The following is a 19,224-nucleotide window of genomic DNA, read 5'->3' on the forward strand; positions in this document are numbered from 1 at the left end:
GGGGGGGGGGGGGGGGGGGGGGGGGGGGGGGGGGGGGTACAGCCTAGATAACCCTCACATTCTCCTGAACATCTCCAGTCTGCATGTGTAAAAGCAGCGTAATAAACACGCATATAAAAAGACACGTGTGTGTTGATGAATTGATAATGAGGACAATTTGAATTTGCAGCTGTAATCTATTTTAAGATATAATTGTGAGTTGTTACTAAGCAGCAGCCATATATCATATTTTCCAGGTAGTACGTGTAAATTAATTAATTAATTAAATGTAAGTATTTTAGCTAAAATGTTCATTAAAATTCCGATTCATGTCTTGTTTTTATGCATTAAAGGTGGATAAAGGGGCAGCGGGGGTGTCTTTGTGTCCCTGGAGTCCTCACTGTGCTGTAAATGTGATTTTATCTTTTAATGAGTAAATCTTGAGGGACGTCATTTAAAAGAGGAAGAACCTTGTAAATGAGTCGTTTGTTTGCTTTTTACGCCAGAAATGAGCTCGCTGCGGAGTTCATCTTTCCCACAAAGTGTGCCGTTGCATCGAGTCTTTGGGATGTAGGGTTGTTTTCGAGGAGTGGGTTGGACTTGTGAATGGATCGGGGTGAATCATTCACCCAGAACTAGGTCAGCCTTGGAGGGTGCAGATTCTCCCCTTTGGCTAGAAATCTCAGTACACACACACACACACACACACACACACACACACAAGAAGAGTGGCGGAAAAGCATGGAGGGAGGGATAGAAGAATTGCGAAGGGGCAAATCAAAGAAAAGAAAGCAAGGGGTGGGCGATCAGGGAGAGAAAGAGGAGCTCTGGCAGAAGATCTCTCGCCTCTGGGTTCGTCCTGTATTCGCTGTCAAATGCCGGGTTTGTGTTGTGTCATAGATCAGCAGGGACATGCTGCGCACATGTTCAGGCAGCACCCATCAGCAGATCTTTGACCGACCTCAATCGTTTCGGCTTTTTGTTAGAGGCTTTTGGACTGCTTTATTTCCCCACATACGTGATCAGGAAGATAATGAGCCGGCCTAAATGACGCAGTTGTATTCATGATAACCCTGGGGAAGATTTTATTTAAAGCACTGCTGGACTTCAACATGGAAGGTCAGGTTTTAAGCTGGTGYAGGAACAATACACTAAAAACAGAATGTGGTAAATTAGGAAGTGTAGCTTTCTTGCATCATATGTTTTTTCCCCAACACAGGAAGTAAAGTTGACAAACTTGCCGATCAAGGATGGATTTCTTGAGATCCATGTAGAGCTTAGATTTGTTGATTATTGTAGATGAACGTGAYGAATGGAAAGGTTAAATTGAGCAGCATCAGATGACAACATATTTCATAAATGAAGCATTTTGCTTTCTTTTTAATGATCTGTTTAGTAACATCAAACCAAACCATCGGGCCAGTCACACCAAATCAGGCTGACTGCCTAATGGTCTTTCTGTAGACAGACTAGCTGTGGTTGGGTTCTTGTGTTGTTGCAGCTGTTTTTCCAAATGCATCCAGATTTCCTCTCAACATATTTCTTTGACCTCGTGACTTTTTTTTCATTGAGGTTAAGGAAATGCGGTCATGAAGACGAATCACGTAATTTTTTCCTAGTTAAAGCGAGATTTTTCCACTGCTACTTTAGGTCCATGCATTGCACTGACTGTAGCTTTTATAATGTATTCAGTGAGATTTTATGATGACTTCTTTCAGATCATGTGAAATTAATAAGCTCCACATTTATCCTTAAAGTGCCTGTGACATCAAATTTTTGTAATAAATATGAATGTATTTTTGGAAAAATAACATTAACAACATACTGTAAAAATGATTTCACATTGCTGAGATGAATATCTGTTGAGATATTTTCATGTGAGGAAACAGGAAGTGATGCCAAAGGGGAATGTCTGAATAGTGTTGCTAAAATAGCTAACAACACAGACTGTAGAGTAGAATCTGATGTTTCTTTAGATTATTTTGATCACTATCATAGAAAGATGAGGAAGAGTCATAATTCAAATAATATTGTTTCAATAAATAAAAACCAGGAAGTTTTCTTACTCAGAGTTCCCCTTTGATGTCACTTCCTGTTTCACTTTAGCTGAGCCAAATTCAAAAGCAATATGCTAATTATGTGGCATAATGGGTAAAATTGTGTATTATGCCAAGTTTCTTAAATACAAATATATTTTCTTTGYCTTTTTGTATTTCATGGARATGCATGTCACAGGCACTTTAAGTCATCAAAGTCTTGTGTAGTATGATGTCATATTTTTGGATTGTTTCTGTTTTCGAAAATGTTGCTTTTTGCAACAAGTTGGCAAAACTAAAAACAGGCCTGGATGAGAGGCTGAATAGTTAAAGATCCAAGGCACAGCTGCTAGTAAAGTCCACAGGTCAGCTATCACAGTGGCTCAAGACTCTAAAATATCTAAAGTATCTCCCATCTGTTGTTTTGTTTCACTCAKAGGGGCATACTGCCTGTCAGTGTTGGATTATGACAACACCAAAGGCCTCAACGTTAAACATTACAAAATCAGGAAGCTGGATAGTGGGGGTTTCTACATCACCTCCCGCACCCAGTTCACCAGCCTACAACAACTCGTCTTCCACTACCGCAGTGAGTACTCGCACTGTACTGATAGTTAAAACCTTTTATAACCTTGAAGAAATTATTGGGGTTTATGTAGTACACTGATTGTAATCGCACTACACATAGTATAGTTTGTTTTATGATAAGAAATGTAATGACTGTTAAATGTGATTTTTGATTAACTTGATGATTCTATATCAATAGTTACATGCCTGGTAACAAATACAACACATATTTGTACTTTTAAAATCATTAGGATAGGTGTTTAGTTGTTTGTAGGCATGGTTTTGACCAAAATGATAGGGACTCCCTCCCGACTGATGACGTAATTAATATACGTAGGTGGAGTCATGCCCTAAAGCTTATTATAAAAGTCTTGTTATTTCCTGATTCYATCTGATTTTCCTGGTACCATTAAACCAGACATCAGCAAAGCACTCTGGGTTTTGTTTGGCCGTTCTTTAAGACTTTCTCAGTTCAATTGCACATTCTCTGTATGGTTCCACATACATCCTGGTAACGAACACGAAATAACTGTAAAATGACCATTGACTTTGTCTCGTCTTCCCTCCATCAGAGCACTCTGATGGGCTGTGCCACGCACTAACAGATGTGTGTCCAGTGGCCAAACCTCAGACTCAGGGTCTGGCCAGAGACGCTTGGGAGATTCCTCGAGAATCCCTTCGCTTGGATGTGAAACTTGGACAAGGCTGCTTTGGAGAAGTGTGGATGGGTAAGAACTTTTCAACCTTCATGTTTTGATTTCCAAGAGTCATTTTCTTTTTTTATAAAGTGCATTAGGTTCCGATTTATTAGACTTTTATAATATATGGTGAAATGTTTTCAAATGAGCAAATAACAGTAGTTTATTAAAGGTGCACAGTGAACCTATCTTGTTTCTCTCTGCTTTATGACAGGCACATGGAACGGTACGACACGAGTAGCCATCAAAACCCTAAAGCCTGGCACCATGTCTCCAGAGGCCTTTCTTCAGGAAGCACAGGTCATGAAAAAACTGAGGCATGAGAAGTTGGTCCAGTTGTACGCTGTTGTGTCTGAGGAGCCCATCTACATTGTGACTGAATACATGAGCCAAGGTAAGACGTGATGGTAGGCTGTAACTAGAGGCACATTCATAACTGGATTTATTTATTCTTAAAGGGGCAATATTATGTTTTTCTCAGGCATACATTTAAATACTATACCATAAAAATGTATCTATGTCACCTTTAGCTGTTATTAAAGTGCTGTTTTTATGTTTAAATAGAAAATAAACTTATCTTCTCATCACGTCCTTTTCTAAATGCCTTGAAATTGGCCTCTGTCTCTTGAAGGAACCACCTTCCGCTTCTGTCTTGCCCATTTTGGTGCGGGGGGAGGGGGGCTGCCATAATGCACTTTACTTGGCATCTGAAAATGCTTTTTCTCAAAGGTATTTTTAATCTGAAAAGAGCTTCACTGAGTGAGAACTAATGTTGAGAGCTCAGCAGACAGTTAGGTTTCACTTTCACCGAGAGCCTGCAGGAGTCATGGGCAGGGTGTGTGGGGAGTGCGGTGTGTGGGGAGTGCGCTCTGCCATGAAAAAGTTCAGCTTAAGGACACGTCCCAGGGGCGTTTCTGGTCCCCACCTGTCGTTTTGCTCCTCAGCATGGCTTCCTAAAAACGCTGCAGGATTTCTCAAACATTCATGAATGAGTCAAAGCAAGGCTTTGTGCATGTTTTTTATGAGAGTATAATATTATAACATGATATAAAACTAAAAAAAGTTGATTTTACATGATATTGCCCCTTTAACTTAGATTGGAACTGAAATAACATTGATGCAAGGAAACGAGAATGAGATCAACCACTGCAGGTTTTCTAACTGTTGTTTTGTCATCCTGCATTCKCAGGTAGTTTACTGGACTTCCTTAAAGGAGAGGCAGGAAAGATGCTTCGTCTGCCGCAGCTGGTCGACATGGCTGCTCAGGTAAACATCTGTGATGTGGTTAAAGCTTGTGTCCTTGGCTGTTTTTAAATGTCTTTGTCTTGTCAGATTGCAGCAGGGATGGCCTACGTGGAGAGGATGAACTACGTCCACAGGGACCTGCGTGCCGCCAACATCCTGGTGGGAGACAACCTGGTGTGTAAGGTGGCCGACTTCGGTCTGGCAAGACTGATCGAGGACAACGAATACACTGCAAGACAGGGTAAATCATCACTTAACAGATGTGATACTGGCACCATAATTCTTCAATTAGCCAGTAACAGAATGACAAAAGATTTGGAAATACACAGATTTAAAAAAAATATTTTCTTCAGGAGCAAAGTTCCCAATCAAATGGACGGCACCAGAAGCAGCACTGTACGGTCGTTTCACCATCAAATCAGATGTCTGGTCGTTTGGTGTGCTCCTTACTGAGCTTGCAACTAAAGGAAGAGTCCCCTATCCAGGTTAAAGCTGGTCTTTATTCAAACCCATACAAATATTTTAGATTATAAAACAATAATTGAATTGAGCATCATACAACAGAATGGTTTATTTACACAAAGTGTTTGTAATTAACTTATTTAATCCTTATGCGGTTAACTTCAGGAGGACGGTTGTGCACGTTTCCCTAAATCTGACTTCCTGTTTAATTGGCAGGTATGGTCAACCGCGAGGTGCTCGACCAGGTGGAGCGRGGCTACAGGATGCCCTGCCCGGCAGAGTGCCCCACTTCCTTGCACGAGCTCATGCTTTCCTGCTGGAGGAAGGATCCAGAGGAGAGGCCTACGTTTGAGTATCTGCAGGGCTTCCTAGAGGACTACTTCACCTCCACGGAACCTCAGTATCAGCCCGGGGAGAACCTATAGAACTGCGCGCCGAACCAAACCCGAACGGAAAGTGGGGGGGGGGGGCCTCAGCACTGAATGATCTGCACTAACCGACCTCAGATGGAGGATCTGAGCCTGTGAAACTTAACTCTGTGAGGAACTTCTTTAGTGGAAGCAAAACCGAGACGGAAACCTGCAGACCTCCTCCCGTGCGCCGGAAGAGAACTGCGAGGGAAGAACATGGACAACACTCCTTCTGCAAGTACTCAAACGTTTACCTAAGATCTCCTCCACAAAAGAGGTTCACAACTGTAAAAGGAGAACTGGTACTGGAAATGCTTCGGCTCAAACTGGACTGAGTGACAAAAATCGCAGGTAGATGTTTTTTTTAAKTGATGTGGGAAGAATCAAATCAGGATGTACAGAGTGAGGGCTTAAAATAAACTCTCATGTAGGGGAGAAAAGGGTTAGGGAAGGTAGTTTAGTTGCTCATGAACTGTATTTAGTGTGGTCTTTTTTTCTTTTTTCCCCCTCTCCTCTGTTGCATCTCTCTCCGCTCGTCTYGTGTCTTTTCCACCCACAGAAGAGCACTGCCACTGTGGCTCAGGTGCCAAAAGAAAATGTTTCTCCCTTCATCATTTCTGTTTTTCCTCCCTTTTTTGATTTTTTTTTCAACTTTCAGTATCTTTCTCCATTTTTTTTCAAGTGCTGCTTCTTCAAAGTGTGTCCAAAAATCACTGCTCTGGATCTACTTTGCATCTTCATGTTTACTTGGTTTATTTCGTTCAGGGGCAGACAAAGTTTTTGCCCTTTTTTTTCTTAAAATTTGTTTGTATTTTCAGTACGCGGGGTTGCAAAAGTCACGATCACTGCAGTGCCGAGATATTGTATTAAATAGGCACGTTTCAAGATGCTAAAAATGAGGTAATTTCAACAAACYTTTGAGGCCTTTTSTCTTTTGTTGAAGCGTGTTGGAACAAATGATTTTGCAGGTAGTATCTGAATGCTGGTTGTTTTTTGATTGGTTTATATATTAGAATTGCATTGAAATGATCAGCACTGATGCAATTGCTCTAAAGGGCAGTTTTGATACCTAAATTGAGTCATTTCCAGTAAACCTCTACCCATATGCGGCGTAGGCTGGTACGGCTGCCGAGTCCATCACATTAGCGGTGAAAATCTCTTCTGTGCCAAACACTGTTCATATCTTTTCTTCTGGCCATGTATATACTGATTTCCTCTCATCACTCGAATCTGTCCCATTAAACTGCAGGTWAGAGATGAAAACATTACAGTTTGTAAGTCATAATGCATATAAAGTATGCAAAAAGGCAGCCCTTTTGAAAATGTAAACCTCTAATCAGGTAACCCTAATAAAACTGTGTTTGATTTAATTATTATGAGTTGATTTTGAAGCTGATTAGCATGCTTTTTTGTGCCGTTCTTCTGTTGACCTTTGACTGGATTTTAATGATGCTGTGTTGTTGGTCAATATGTGTGTGTTTACTCCTGGTCGAGGCGAGGCACGGGGATCATATACGGACTTCTGGACATTAGTGCCACCACATTCAAGTTATTTTCTTCTTCCTCCTCAGTGTCCTACTGTACATACTGTAGCTTGTTTTTTTTTGTTTGTTTGTTTTAAATACCAGGTTTGCCACATTTTAAAAAAGCAGGTATGTATGTTGGGTTTCGCACATTTCTCAGTGGTTTGGTTCATCGTGTAGTCGTTACGGGACGTTTTTAAAGTCCTGTAACTTTATCAGAATATGAGCCACGCAGCAATAAGAGGTGACAGTCCTTTATGACCACCAACAGCGCAAAATTCTCCCAAAGGTGGAGCGCTGTATTAACATGGCAGATTGTGAAACCGCAGTGAAGACGCTTGGGTGGTGGTGTTACTGTGTGACATGAATAATGAGGTCAAAGATGTAAATAGTACCTTGAACGAATGACTGTGATGATCATGTAATTATGTTTTTGTACAGTTTCTGTTTCATCGCGCCTCCGTTTCGAGGCTTTTACCGTGACGCACGTCTGTTTCCTCTTTTAATTTGATGGAGTTGATTCTGTAAACAGGGCTGAAAAAGTGCTTTCTTTTTTTTACTATATAAAATTGCATTTGAAACCTATATCTGCAACAGACAATTCAGAATTGGGCTTGAGATAACTATATATATATAAATATCTGTGTAAGAACATTATTGTCATCTGTATGTTTCCTTTTTTAGAACGGAAATTACCCTGTTTGTGTGGACACTGAGCCACCTGTAAGTCACTGGGAAATTCTGGCAGTCAGCAGGCTTGTGACAAGCATGAGTCATTCTGAGGTCCGTTTGGTTTTATGTGCCATATTAAGGAAGTGTATTATTATTATTATTGTTATTATTATTATTATTATTATTATTATTATTAATTTCTTTATAAATCTATGCAGTCTCAGTCTTGCATTCCTGCAATGTTATGGCCATTTTGTTCTAAAGTCAAAAGCGAGGATCATAAACAGAAGGCGTGAGCATTTTGTAAGGACTTCTTTCATCTTTTTATTTTTGTTAATATGGAACAGGATTGAAATTGGTATTGTGCCACTTTCTGTTGATCTTTAAATGTGCAATAAATTATATTTTAAATGTGTTTTTAAGAGGGGGCGTGCGCTGGTGTGTGTGTGTGCTTTCTGACCATTCTGACGCATTTTGTGGACGACGAGTCGTCTCGGAGGTCAAACGTTTAGAGAAGTGAGCACAGGATGTGACATTCATCCGTTCATCATCAACTGAAATGTTACCAGTTTGAGTTAAACGGGTGTGTGAGTAACCTAACTCGTGAGAACTGGAAAACCTGAAGGATTGGTTTATTGTTTAAATGTGAGGAACTGAGACCTGAAAGCATCGACTGAAGTATGAAAACTGAAAAGATGTCAGTGAGCACAACATCAGAATTGTTTGGGTTTTTTGACTGCATTTGATGTTTTAGTGATTTTGTTTGATGTCAAATATTTGTAGTTGCAAGATTTTCTCAAGAGAGAAAAAAATCTGTCTGTTGCATTTTAATGTATAATATGTAACTCTTAAGTTAAAATTTAATTTCAATTTTATTGTTTAAATCTTACTGTAGGTGGCACTGTGGCTCAGCTGGTAGAGCTTTTGCCTCTCAGCAAAAAAAAGTTGCCGGATCAAATCCCAGCCAAGGATCTTTTCTGGTCAAAGTCTGCATTTTCTCTCAGTGCATGTGTGGGTTTTCTCCTGGTTTTTTCAGTTTCCTCCCACAGACCAAAAACATGAATGTTAGGCTAATTGGTAACACTAAATTGTCCCTATAGCTGTGTGTAAGAGTGAATGGTTGTCTCATATGTGGTCCTGTGTTTGACCTGTCCAGTGCGTACCTCACCCCTCACACTGTGACATATGGACTCCACTGACCCTGACAGGAAGAAGCGAGTGAAAAGTGATGGATGAAATCTCTGTATTATAGTTTATACTTTAAAGCATTCATAAATATTGTTAAAGCAATAAGTTTAGCTAAAATCTGACCAAACCAAACCTTTTTTTTTCTTTTTTTTTTTTTTTTTTTGGGGGGGGGGGGGTATACCTTCTATAGAAAAATGTTTGTGTATTTTTATCTGTTTAAAAGCAATCTTGCCTCTTGGAAAAAATGTGAGTCTTGCAAATTTATCAGAAATTAGCTGATATGTGACTTTGCTTTAGCATTTTCAATTTTTTTTAAATGAACCAATATTGTGAAAAGATTTGTGACTTTGACACACAAAAAAAAGGAAAAACAAAATGGAAAACTCAGAGTAACCAGCAGGATTTTCCTATTAATTTGCTGTCTGTTCACATCTGATCTGCTTCTGAATCTGCTTTGGTSGACCCATGTTTCTCTCAGATGAGCTATGGCCACATGGTGGCAGCATTTCCTCAAACTGTTCCAGACTGAGGAGCTGCAAACCATAGAGAAAATCTCCTCTGGAAACATTGCTATTTTCCAAGGGTTAGACTAAGGTGTTAAAGGACAGAGCTCTGCAATGTTTACAATGAAGTGAGCAAGTTCTACTTTATCTTTCTAATTTCTTTCCTTCTTGAGAACTGACATGACAAAAATAGAATTTATTAAGTTTTATGTACAGCGGGTAAAATAAGTATTGAACACGTCACCATTTTTCTCAGTAAATATATTACTAGAGGTGCTAATGACATGAAATTTTCACCAGATGTCTGTAACAACCCAAGTGATCCATACATACAAAGAAATGAAGTTATTTGTAATAATGTGGAATGGCACAGGGAAAAAGTATTGAACACACTTACTGAAATTTATCTAATACTTTGTACAAAAGACTTTGTTGTCAATGACAGCTTCAAGACACCTCCTGTATGGAGAAACTAGTGGCATGCATTGTTCAGGTGTGATTTTGGCCCATTCTTCCACACAAACAGTCTTCAAATCTTGAAGGTTTCGTGGACCTCTTCTATGAACTCTGATCTTTAGTTCTTTCCATAGATTTTCTGTTGGATTCAGGTCAGGTGATTGGCTGGGCCATTCCAGCAGCTTTAGTTTCTTTCTCTGAAACCAACTGAGAGTTTCCTTGGCTTTGTGTTTGGGCTCATTGTCTTGCTGAAATGTCCAGCCACGTTTCATCTTCATCATCCTGGTAGATGGAAGCAGATTTTTATCAAGAATGTCTCTGTACATTTTTCCACTCATCCTTCCTTCAATTATTTGAAGTTTGCCAGTACCAAATGCTGAAAAACAGCCCCACACCATGATGTTCCCACCTCCAAACTTCACTGTTGGTATGGTGTTTTTAGGCTGATGTGCAGTGCCATTTGACCTCCAAACATGATGTGTATTCTGGCATCCAAACAGTTCAATGTTGGTCTCATCTGACCAGACTATATTCTCCCAGTATTTCACAGGCTTGTTTAAATGTTGTGCAGCAAACTTTAAAGGAGCTTCAACATGCTGTTTCTTCAGCAGTGGAGTCTTGCGTGGTGAGCGTGCATACAGGCCATGGTGGTTCAGTGCATTACTTATTGTTTTCTTTGAAACAAACGTACCTGCTAATTCCAGGTCTTTCTGAAGCTCTCCACAAGTGGTCCTTGGCTCTTGGACAACTCTTCTGATAATTCTTTTCACTCCTCTGTCAGAAATCTTGTGAGGATCACCTGGTCGTGGTCAGTTTATGGTGAAATYATGTTCTTTCCACTTCTGAATTATGGCCCCAACAGTGCTCACTGGAACCTTCAGAAGTTTAGACATTCTTCTGTAACCGATGCCATCATTATGCTTTGCAACAATAAGGTTGTGAAGGTCTTGAGAGAGCTCTTTACTTTTACCCATCATCAGATGGTTCTTGTGTGATACCTGGCCATCATTTGGGACTGAACCAGCTGATATTAACTTGCACTGACAAGGGGCAGGCTTGCTTTCTAATTACTGAGAGAGTTCAGCTGGTGTCTTGGCTTTCCATGCCTTTTTACACCTCCCTTTCTTCATGTGTTCAATACTTTTTCCCTGTGCCATTCCACATTATTACAAATAACTTCATTTCTGGACATTTATGGTTTGATTTCTTTGCATGTATGGATCACTTGGGTTGTTACCGACATCTGGTGAAAATTTCATGTCATTAGCACCTCTAGTAATATATTTACTGAGAAAAATGGTGACGTGTTCAATACTTATTTTACCCGCTGTAATAGTACATATAATGAATAGATGTTTATTACAGTGCAAAACTGACATTTACTTAAACACTTAAGTAGTTTCTCTTCTGTTCTGCTGATTAGTAACAAACTACTGATATTTTATTTCTAACAGTTTACAATCTGTTTTATAGCAGGTGTTGATCTACACGTGTCTGTGCCAAAAACGTGAGATTAAAGGGTTTACACAAAAACAAACTGTGGATAACCTTTGCTTACTCTGCAACTGTATATTTTGCTTCTTTACTCGGTCGTGCATGCCTGTATCCATGAATGCACATGCGTGCGCATGCAGTATATCTGTATGAACGTTACTGACGGTTGCTTTTCCCCTCTGCTGAGCTGCACCGAGACTCATCTATCTCAGTTATCCAGACACTGTCAGGGCTCCATCTGTGGAAACTGTAAACAAACTGACTCACACTTTCTAAGTGACTGCCATTGATACGAGACAAGAGAGCACAGCACAATGTAGTGTCTGCACACACACACACGCACACACACAGGGCTATCGTTACTGTTTGTTTTCATCTCATTAGAGTGACGGAAGCCTGTCAACTCCTGAAAGGAGCTGGATAATAGTTGTGTTTTTGTCCAGGTCGCCTGTTCCACAATGAGTGTGTGTGTAAAGATGAAGATATCAGAGCTGTTTGCTGTTAGATGAGCCTCTGCAGAGCAGCAATACCTCAGTGTCTGCTCTGTTATTTCAAGTGTTTTCACTATCAGACACTTAAAAGACCTTTAACACTCTCTTAAATCTTTGAACCGATCACCCTGAACAGTGAAAAAGTTTGATTTAGATAAATAAAAGTCGAGATCCAATTCGAATCATATTTTAAATCAAAGTGGAGGTGCATACCTCTGAGCCTACAAAACATTAAATACAAAAAGAAACATTTCTAAAAATATTTTCATCACTTTGACAGATCTTTTGACTTCTGATAAGAACTCAAGGTTGTGTTAATTTAATTTATTCCATTGAAGTGTTTTTTTTTAATTATCCATCACTTTTTATGCAATGTGTGAGATATGACTAATTCTTCTGCTTAAAAAGCACAAAATTAAATGCAGATAGAGAGGGCATTGAGTTTGTCAGGGTTGCTAGAAATACTTGTTTGTTAAAGGATTGATGCAAAAGGGAGGATGATCATCAGGTATGTGTTTATCCATCATAAAGATTTTGTGCTTACAGGTCAGAGTTTGCAGCTATGAATCAACCTTTGTCACTTTGTGGAATAAAATGCCTGGGAAATTCAGGTTAGTTTGTGCTGAAAGAATGTAATCAATTAACTTATTTCCCTTTATAGAAATTATTTATGTGATAATGTTATTTACTATAATCGCCAGGCAGGTTGTATGAAAAACACACAAGGAAAATAAAAAAGTTATGTTTGTCCTGACTGAGGATGTGAAAGAAGTGAGTCCTCTGCCTGAGATGTGACGACAAATGTGTCATTTTAATAAGTTAGAAAAAAAATCATGTTTTTTCCCCCTTGCTAAAACTATAACTCACTCAATCTTTTTTCTTGTTCTTCCTTTACACTCTCAACATTCCCTGTGTAAAGGTACAAGACCCTTTCCAAGAGGAATGCATATGTTCTCCATCATCAACTGACTTCAAACACCAGGTAGATCACTCAGCTACATGTACAAACAATCCCCTGAGTTTCCTTTGTGCCAATAATGTCTCCCTCAGACTCTGCAGGATGTGCACTGTCCGGTCCGTGAACGGCAACAAGAGATTCTTCTTGATATCAGAGGATGAACAGGTGTGCAGATAGCCCGCAACTTTAATCAGTCTTCTTTTGTTGTCGTGCACCACGATGTGTTGGCAGAGCCCCGACCTGCATTACAACCTGCCAAGGTGCCACGGGTTATGGAGCTCTTTGTGCCATAAAGTTGCACCCTGCAGTTGTTACTGAAAGAAACCCGCTTGGCAAGAGATTTTTTTGTTTAGGTCCTCAAGCTCTGACGTGCCAGTGAAAGCCACACTGGGATAGTTGTGATATGCATGAAAACCAGTCCACACATCTTCAAGAGACCCTAAAATATGTTCCACATCTGGCTGTGCTATGGTGATGAAACGAACAGAGGATGTAATCTCTATTCAATATGAACTCAAAAGGTGTTTTTTGTGTTATCTCACTGTCTTTCAAGGGTTTAGTTATGCATGTTTGGGACACAGGATGAACCAAAAAAAGCAGTTTTCTTGTTTAAAATATTAAGGTTTGCAGAGTTGTCAGGGAAATGCTTTTTTCCTGTTGTTGCTATTTTCTGGCATGGTTTGTACAGCAAACGGTGGATATTATGCTCGCATGCGTCAGTGAATATGTGCTAAATGTATCATCTTTTTATTACTCCCCCCCACAAGCTCTTTTTATATTCAGTTGCTGGTTATTTTCGATAGCTCCATAGACTGATCTACATATTAGGTCAAAAGGTTTGACTCAGAGGAGCTGTGTCCACCATTTTAGCCAGAAGCTGACCGTACCAGACCTGACCGGACCTTTGTTTCAGGATGTAATGGCTGTAATCCGCCTCTTACAAGGTGGCTGCTGTGGACAGGGGGTGGAGCCAGCGGGTGGCCAGGGGTGGCCATGGCCACCACGGACAAATCTTTGGCCACCCCATTGGCCACCCTGCTGTTCACACCCTTTCCACAGTGAAACAACCTTTAGGGGGTGTAATAATCCTCCTGAACAGTTGGTGGCAGTGTTTAACAGTTTGACACATCGCCAAGCTCTATCACTGAGGAAGAGTAATGACAAAAATGTGATGTTTTTTTATATATACAGTACAAATTGGACATATGGTGACAAGTGTTTTTTATTACATTTTATTTTGTCATTTTATGTTCTGAAGGCTGCACGAAGCTCTGTGTTTGGTTATAGTTAGGCACTAAATCAGAAAAAGTGAAACACCCCTCTAAATTCACTGTTGGTGGTTGTCAGTATTGCAGCTGTTCATTTGGTAAAATTATTATTAGTTTCAAACATGCAGTTGAGGGTCAACGTTGTTTGGCACAATGTTAAAAATAAATCAATGAACAATATAAAAGTATAAGGCACCCCTAAAGTCATTGGATATGATAAATTGTGTCACATTAATCAACCTTATCTCAGCAACAGCAGTGAGTTTAAAAACAGGATGATGGAACTAGATTAATGAATAATTTGTCTCTGAAATAATTCTTAAATCAAGTGTTTATTTATGTAGGTAAAAGTATGTTTAAGAACCTGGTAAAATACACCAGAATGCAGGAAATGGTATCTATTTTACTGTGTTCTGGTGTAGGAAATGGTCTCTATTTTGTTCAAAATTTTCAACACTCTGTCCCACCACTTTTAAAATGACTCTGACGCCCATGTTTAGAATCACTGCCTGTATAAGAACATTAGGAAATGACCAAAACACAAAGATCTGCAGAAACTTACAAGTAAAAAAAGATGTAATTTTTCTGGCCACCCCTGTGTGAGTAGTGGTCCCAGTCTGGCCACCCCTGAGAAAAATGTCTGGCTCCGCCACTGCAGCAATCCCTGACATGTTAAGGTTATATGTTTTGAAAAGGCCATTTACATAAAAGTTGGCACATCACTGGTCGAACCACAGTCTTTCAAACAACTATTAGAGGTTGAACATTTTAAAAATGTTTTTATCAACTTGTCTTCTGAAGATGCTCTGTGTTGAAGACTCAGTGGATCTGCATTCGACTACTCCACCTGGGCTGTTTCGTCGAGCACAGATCCACTGAGAAACTTGCTGTTTCAGCAACATTTAATTAAAAAAACTGTAATTTTGAGTTTAAACAAATGTTCATATTAAATATTATATTAATTTCAATAAATAAGTTAAGAAAGGCATGGAAAGTTTTATCAAAAATATTGAACCGTGAGACTAAAATATCGAACAGGATTGTGAAGTTTCTGATTTGTTGCACCTCTACTGTGTATCTGTGCATTAATGCACAAACATTGTGGGCAAGTGCCACTGTTGTTGATGCTGAAGAATTTCTGGCATCCTCCTTTTTTAAATTTACATATGAAAACCACAAGGCAAATTCAAACACTAGCCTGCTAGTAAAAAGGGAGGTCTAAGTAGCCCAAAAATTTTGGGGATTACCCTCAAAGGTTAAGTCGTCTGCTTGGAACTTGGGTTCCCATAGAGATCATAGCCTAACTTTAACCAGCTGGATCAGTAAAGATCAAACTCTTACTGAATGCTAATCAAACCTAAAGCCAGTCTGGAACTGCCAGTATGATGTCGACTGGTTAGTAACTGTCCTGGACACAAACAGAACCAGAGTTGTAAAGTAACTAAGTACAAATCCCTTGTTACTGTACTTGAGTAGAATTTTTGAGTATCTGTACTTTACTTAAGTAAATATTTCTCAGCCTACTTTTTACTTCTACTTATTACATTTTCACACAATTATCTGTACTTTCTACTCCTTACACTTTTAAAAAACACAAGAAGTAGAAAGTCGTTACTTTTCATTCCATTTTGTTATTGTAAAAAATAAATACTATCCATATAAATTGTGCCTCCTATAGAGTGAATTTAGTTGTGATTGAATGAGATGTATAAATACATAACATTCTGATACTGTATTAGTTTGTACACAAACAAATCATGTCACATTCCAGCAGGACATAATCATTAAAATAAAAGGTCTGTACTTAAGAAGTATTTGTATTTCATGAATTATATTATTGTATTTGGCCACAGCCCTCAGATAGATTTTCATTTTGTGGAAAATGTTTGGGCAGTCTTGATATATGTATATAAACTGAAACAGCTAAACTAGTGCATCCTAAATTTAACATAAATTGATTATTTTAATACAATATAGTCATTTCTGCATTTTTTGGGGAGGTCACCTCCTAATACATGTCATTACAGAAAATCTAACCGCTCATTTTAAATCAGTACTTTTACTTTTAATACTTAAGTACAAAAAATATTAGATACGTCAAGACTTTTACTCAAGTAATATTCCTAAATGAGATGTTAACTTTTACCAAAGTAGTTTTTCATAAGATACTTGTACTTTTACTTAAGTATCACTTTGTGGTACTTTATACAACACTGAACACAGCTTCAGTCCTCAGTTTGAGTCCAATATCCTTCAGCCTCACACAAGCTTAGAAGATGGCTTTTTTTATTTATTTCTGTCTTTTCTCTTCTTTAGTTTCTTTACATTGTCAGTCCACTTTTCTTCCCGCTCATAAATCCTCCCTGCTTTGGCCCGTGCTCCTCCCCTCGCTAACACTTTGTCGCATCAATCTTTCCCACACACTCCTTCTTTAATCCTCACTTATCACTGCAGACAGACATGCTCTTCCTCTAACTTGTCTCCTTCATCTTTCTTTATCTCCCCTCCTCCCACTTTACCACAGTAATAACGCTCTGCTCATGCATTCATATTCTGGGCCTCGGTGAGACCGCTATGATCCGCTCCCTCCTCTGCTGTTCATCATCGTGTATTGGTGCGTTCATCAAAAAGTCAAGCTGGGATTGGTTCATTCATCAAACAACCGAAGGTGGTGCAGCTGCAGCAAGTAAAGTCCGAGGAATGTAGAGGCTCAAAGTTTCCTCTCCAGTGTTGCGTGGTATTTCGAACATGCCTTGAAAACTGTCATATTATTTCCCCAAAAGTCACATTTCTTCAGAAGAGGACTGTTATTGTGCATTAAATCTTCAGTGTTGACGCTCCAAAATGTATAATAGTTCAGAAAGAGGAGCATCTGTTTTCTTGATTTGACTTTAACAGGAGTTGGATGCACTTGTGGCTGATTAGCTTTTGTGATACAGAGTTGTATAAAATTATTTATATTTATGACAGAGTATGCTGGAAATTCCTGTGCTTAGCAGTCAAGAATCTGAGAAGTCCAAATGGAAAACTTATCAAATGTTACACACTATGGGCTTCAGTACAATTTTTTCCCCTAAATTCTGACTTTTTTCTCAGAGTTCGGAGGTTAAAGTGAGAATTAAGATATTACTTAAAAAGATAAAACACATAAATACAAGTTCAGCGTATGGAAATAAATATACGTTGACACTTTTGGTTTGAAATGTGCAATTTTGGTTCCAAGCTCACTGGTTCTTCCTCATCTCCTCCTCTTCATGTTGCAGCGCAGTTTTACTACAAGTCAGGGGGGAAACAAAACATGAAAAGCTCTCATCTAAGAGTTTTTAAGTGTTTGCACAAAGTTTTGCTCAGAATCTCTGACAGAACCTTTTACAAACAGACCTACAGTACATACATTTATTTAACCAACTTGTAAAACCAACTTGTCTTGATATTAAAGGACTGATAAGTTATTTGTGTTTCCAAATACTGTATACAAAAAAGAGACAGTAAGACAGCAACTAGAAGGATAAAATAATAAATTAGTTTAGCAATTTATTAAGACAACTGAGGTTGAACTGGAGAAGTAAAAAGAAATAAAGAATTTCAAGATGGCGGACACACGCATGAGCTGCTGAGCTGCGGAGTTCTCAACTCGCTTAAACAACTAAACGGATAATGTGCTGGTAAGCTTGATTCTCAGGTAAATATACTATATAATTTAACAAGTTTCAGGGATTTATAATTTACAACNCTGCAGCTTTGGTTGGCCTCTTTGTGTTCCTGTATGGTGTTTTTACTCTGGAGCACTGCCCGGTCAGGTAAAGAGCTTCTTAGATTTTTGAAATTGTTTATTAATTGAATAATGATCATTTAAATAAAGCCTTATAACTTTGCTCTGTATTTGTATGGAAGAATCAGTCTCATCATCATAGCAATACTATTAACTTTTTTTTTACTAACAATAAAGATGTATGTTGTCCAGAGATTGGACTGTTGATACTTTTCTAAGGCAAAATTTGTCGCAAAGCATGAAAAAAATACACTCAGGATTATTTCCTCTAAAAACTAAATTGAATAATTATAAAAAAATTATACTTGAAGCCTTAATTTAAAAAAAAGGCTCCAGTTCAGACAAATTTAGAAAAGGACACTTTAAAGAGGATCAGTGCAGCAAATTTCTGCATTTTTAGGACTTCATATTTTGACATAGGCCATTTTGTTTTTTATGGGACAGTTAGAACAAGYAAATATGAATTTTCAAATATTCCCGATATAAGAACGGCAACTTACATTCATATTGCATTATAAGGAGATGAAAACATTTGTTGGCCAAAATATTTATTTCTTCTTAACTTATAGCAAAACTAATTRGTCAAGAAGCAGCACACTATGAAAGAGAGTTAACCAAATTGTCTGCTTATGTAGGGTTGACACTGACAAACTTATAAAGTTGCATCAGTTTGGTCTTTAAAGTGTTGCTCCACGGTGAATCAAGTCTCGGGACACCATTCTATTTCAGAAAGAATTTGGAAAATGAAATATCTGAATACCCCAGCAAGTAAAGGGTGAGGGGGTCTATYTTGTAGGATATGTCCAGAACATGGCCACCATCTTGAAAGCCGCCATACTGGATTAAAAAAGGATGTCCTTTGATTTTTTGACTCACCCTATAGTTTTTATTCTGTACATATCATCAGTTTTACTGTTGTTTTAAAGTGAATAAATGTTTTTTTTCTTCAGCAAAGAAATCTGCCAGGCCACTGACRTCATCATGTGTCCCATATGTGATCAGTATTGTCCCTATCTGAGACTCTCAGACAGCTGCATYTACGCCAAGGTATGGTCCTTACAGGGTGCGACTTCAGAGTGTCCAACAAAAATGTGTCAAATTATTGCAATCACCAAAATTTAAACATATACTGTATAATTCTGTAGAAAGGTTATTAATGTACTTGTTGTACGTTATGTTATTTATWTGTTATATTTGTATGTTATAGTCTAATGCCACTAGATGCTGTGTTCTATTAACCTCCAAAGTCAAAACATAGATCCAACATGAGATAGTTTTTTTTATACCCACAACAGAAAAGGCTAGCATTAGCCTTTTTTCCTGTCAGTTTTCGAATATGTGTTTGATACTACTACCACTACTACTACTACTACTACTACTACTACTACTGCTACTACTACAACTACTAGTTTTCTTTTAGATGTTTGCTTGTTTTATTGGCGGCAAAGTCACTTCTTCCTTTATCAAAGTGTGTCCAGTGTTGCAATTACAAACTCTTATTT

The 19,224-nt window shown here is 38.6% G+C and overlaps 2 protein-coding genes across 3 annotated transcripts in view; both read left to right on the top strand.

Annotated features, from left to right (window-relative positions):
- The window catches only part of LOC106533680 (proto-oncogene tyrosine-protein kinase Src), a 27,843-nt gene extending 19,829 nt beyond the window's left edge, over positions 1-8,014 (top strand). For both annotated transcript variants that reach the window (XM_014030103.1, XM_014030104.1), the window contains 7 exons: positions 2,455-2,604; positions 3,155-3,310; positions 3,495-3,674; positions 4,470-4,546; positions 4,613-4,766; positions 4,879-5,010; positions 5,204-8,014. In XM_014030103.1, coding sequence (XP_013885557.1) covers positions 2,455-2,604; positions 3,155-3,310; positions 3,495-3,674; positions 4,470-4,546; positions 4,613-4,766; positions 4,879-5,010; positions 5,204-5,412 — 1,058 coding nt within the window. In that variant the 3' untranslated portion in view covers positions 5,413-8,014. The remainder of the gene's footprint in view (positions 1-2,454; positions 2,605-3,154; positions 3,311-3,494; positions 3,675-4,469; positions 4,547-4,612; positions 4,767-4,878; positions 5,011-5,203) is intronic.
- Positions 8,015-17,689: 9,675 nt separating this feature from the next.
- The window catches only part of LOC106533685 (anoctamin-4), a gene marked incomplete at its 3' end in the record, with an annotated part of 13,820 nt that continues 12,285 nt past the window's right edge, over positions 17,690-19,224 (top strand). Inside the window, 2 exon segments of the mRNA XM_014030109.1 lie at positions 17,690-17,750; positions 18,673-18,769. Of these exon segments, the coding sequence (XP_013885563.1) occupies positions 18,704-18,769 (66 nt within the window).

This window comes from Austrofundulus limnaeus, unplaced genomic scaffold (assembly GCF_001266775.1).
Source record: "Austrofundulus limnaeus strain Quisiro unplaced genomic scaffold, Austrofundulus_limnaeus-1.0 Scaffold999, whole genome shotgun sequence".
In the NCBI taxonomy this organism is placed as follows: Eukaryota; Metazoa; Chordata; class Actinopteri; order Cyprinodontiformes; family Rivulidae; genus Austrofundulus; species Austrofundulus limnaeus.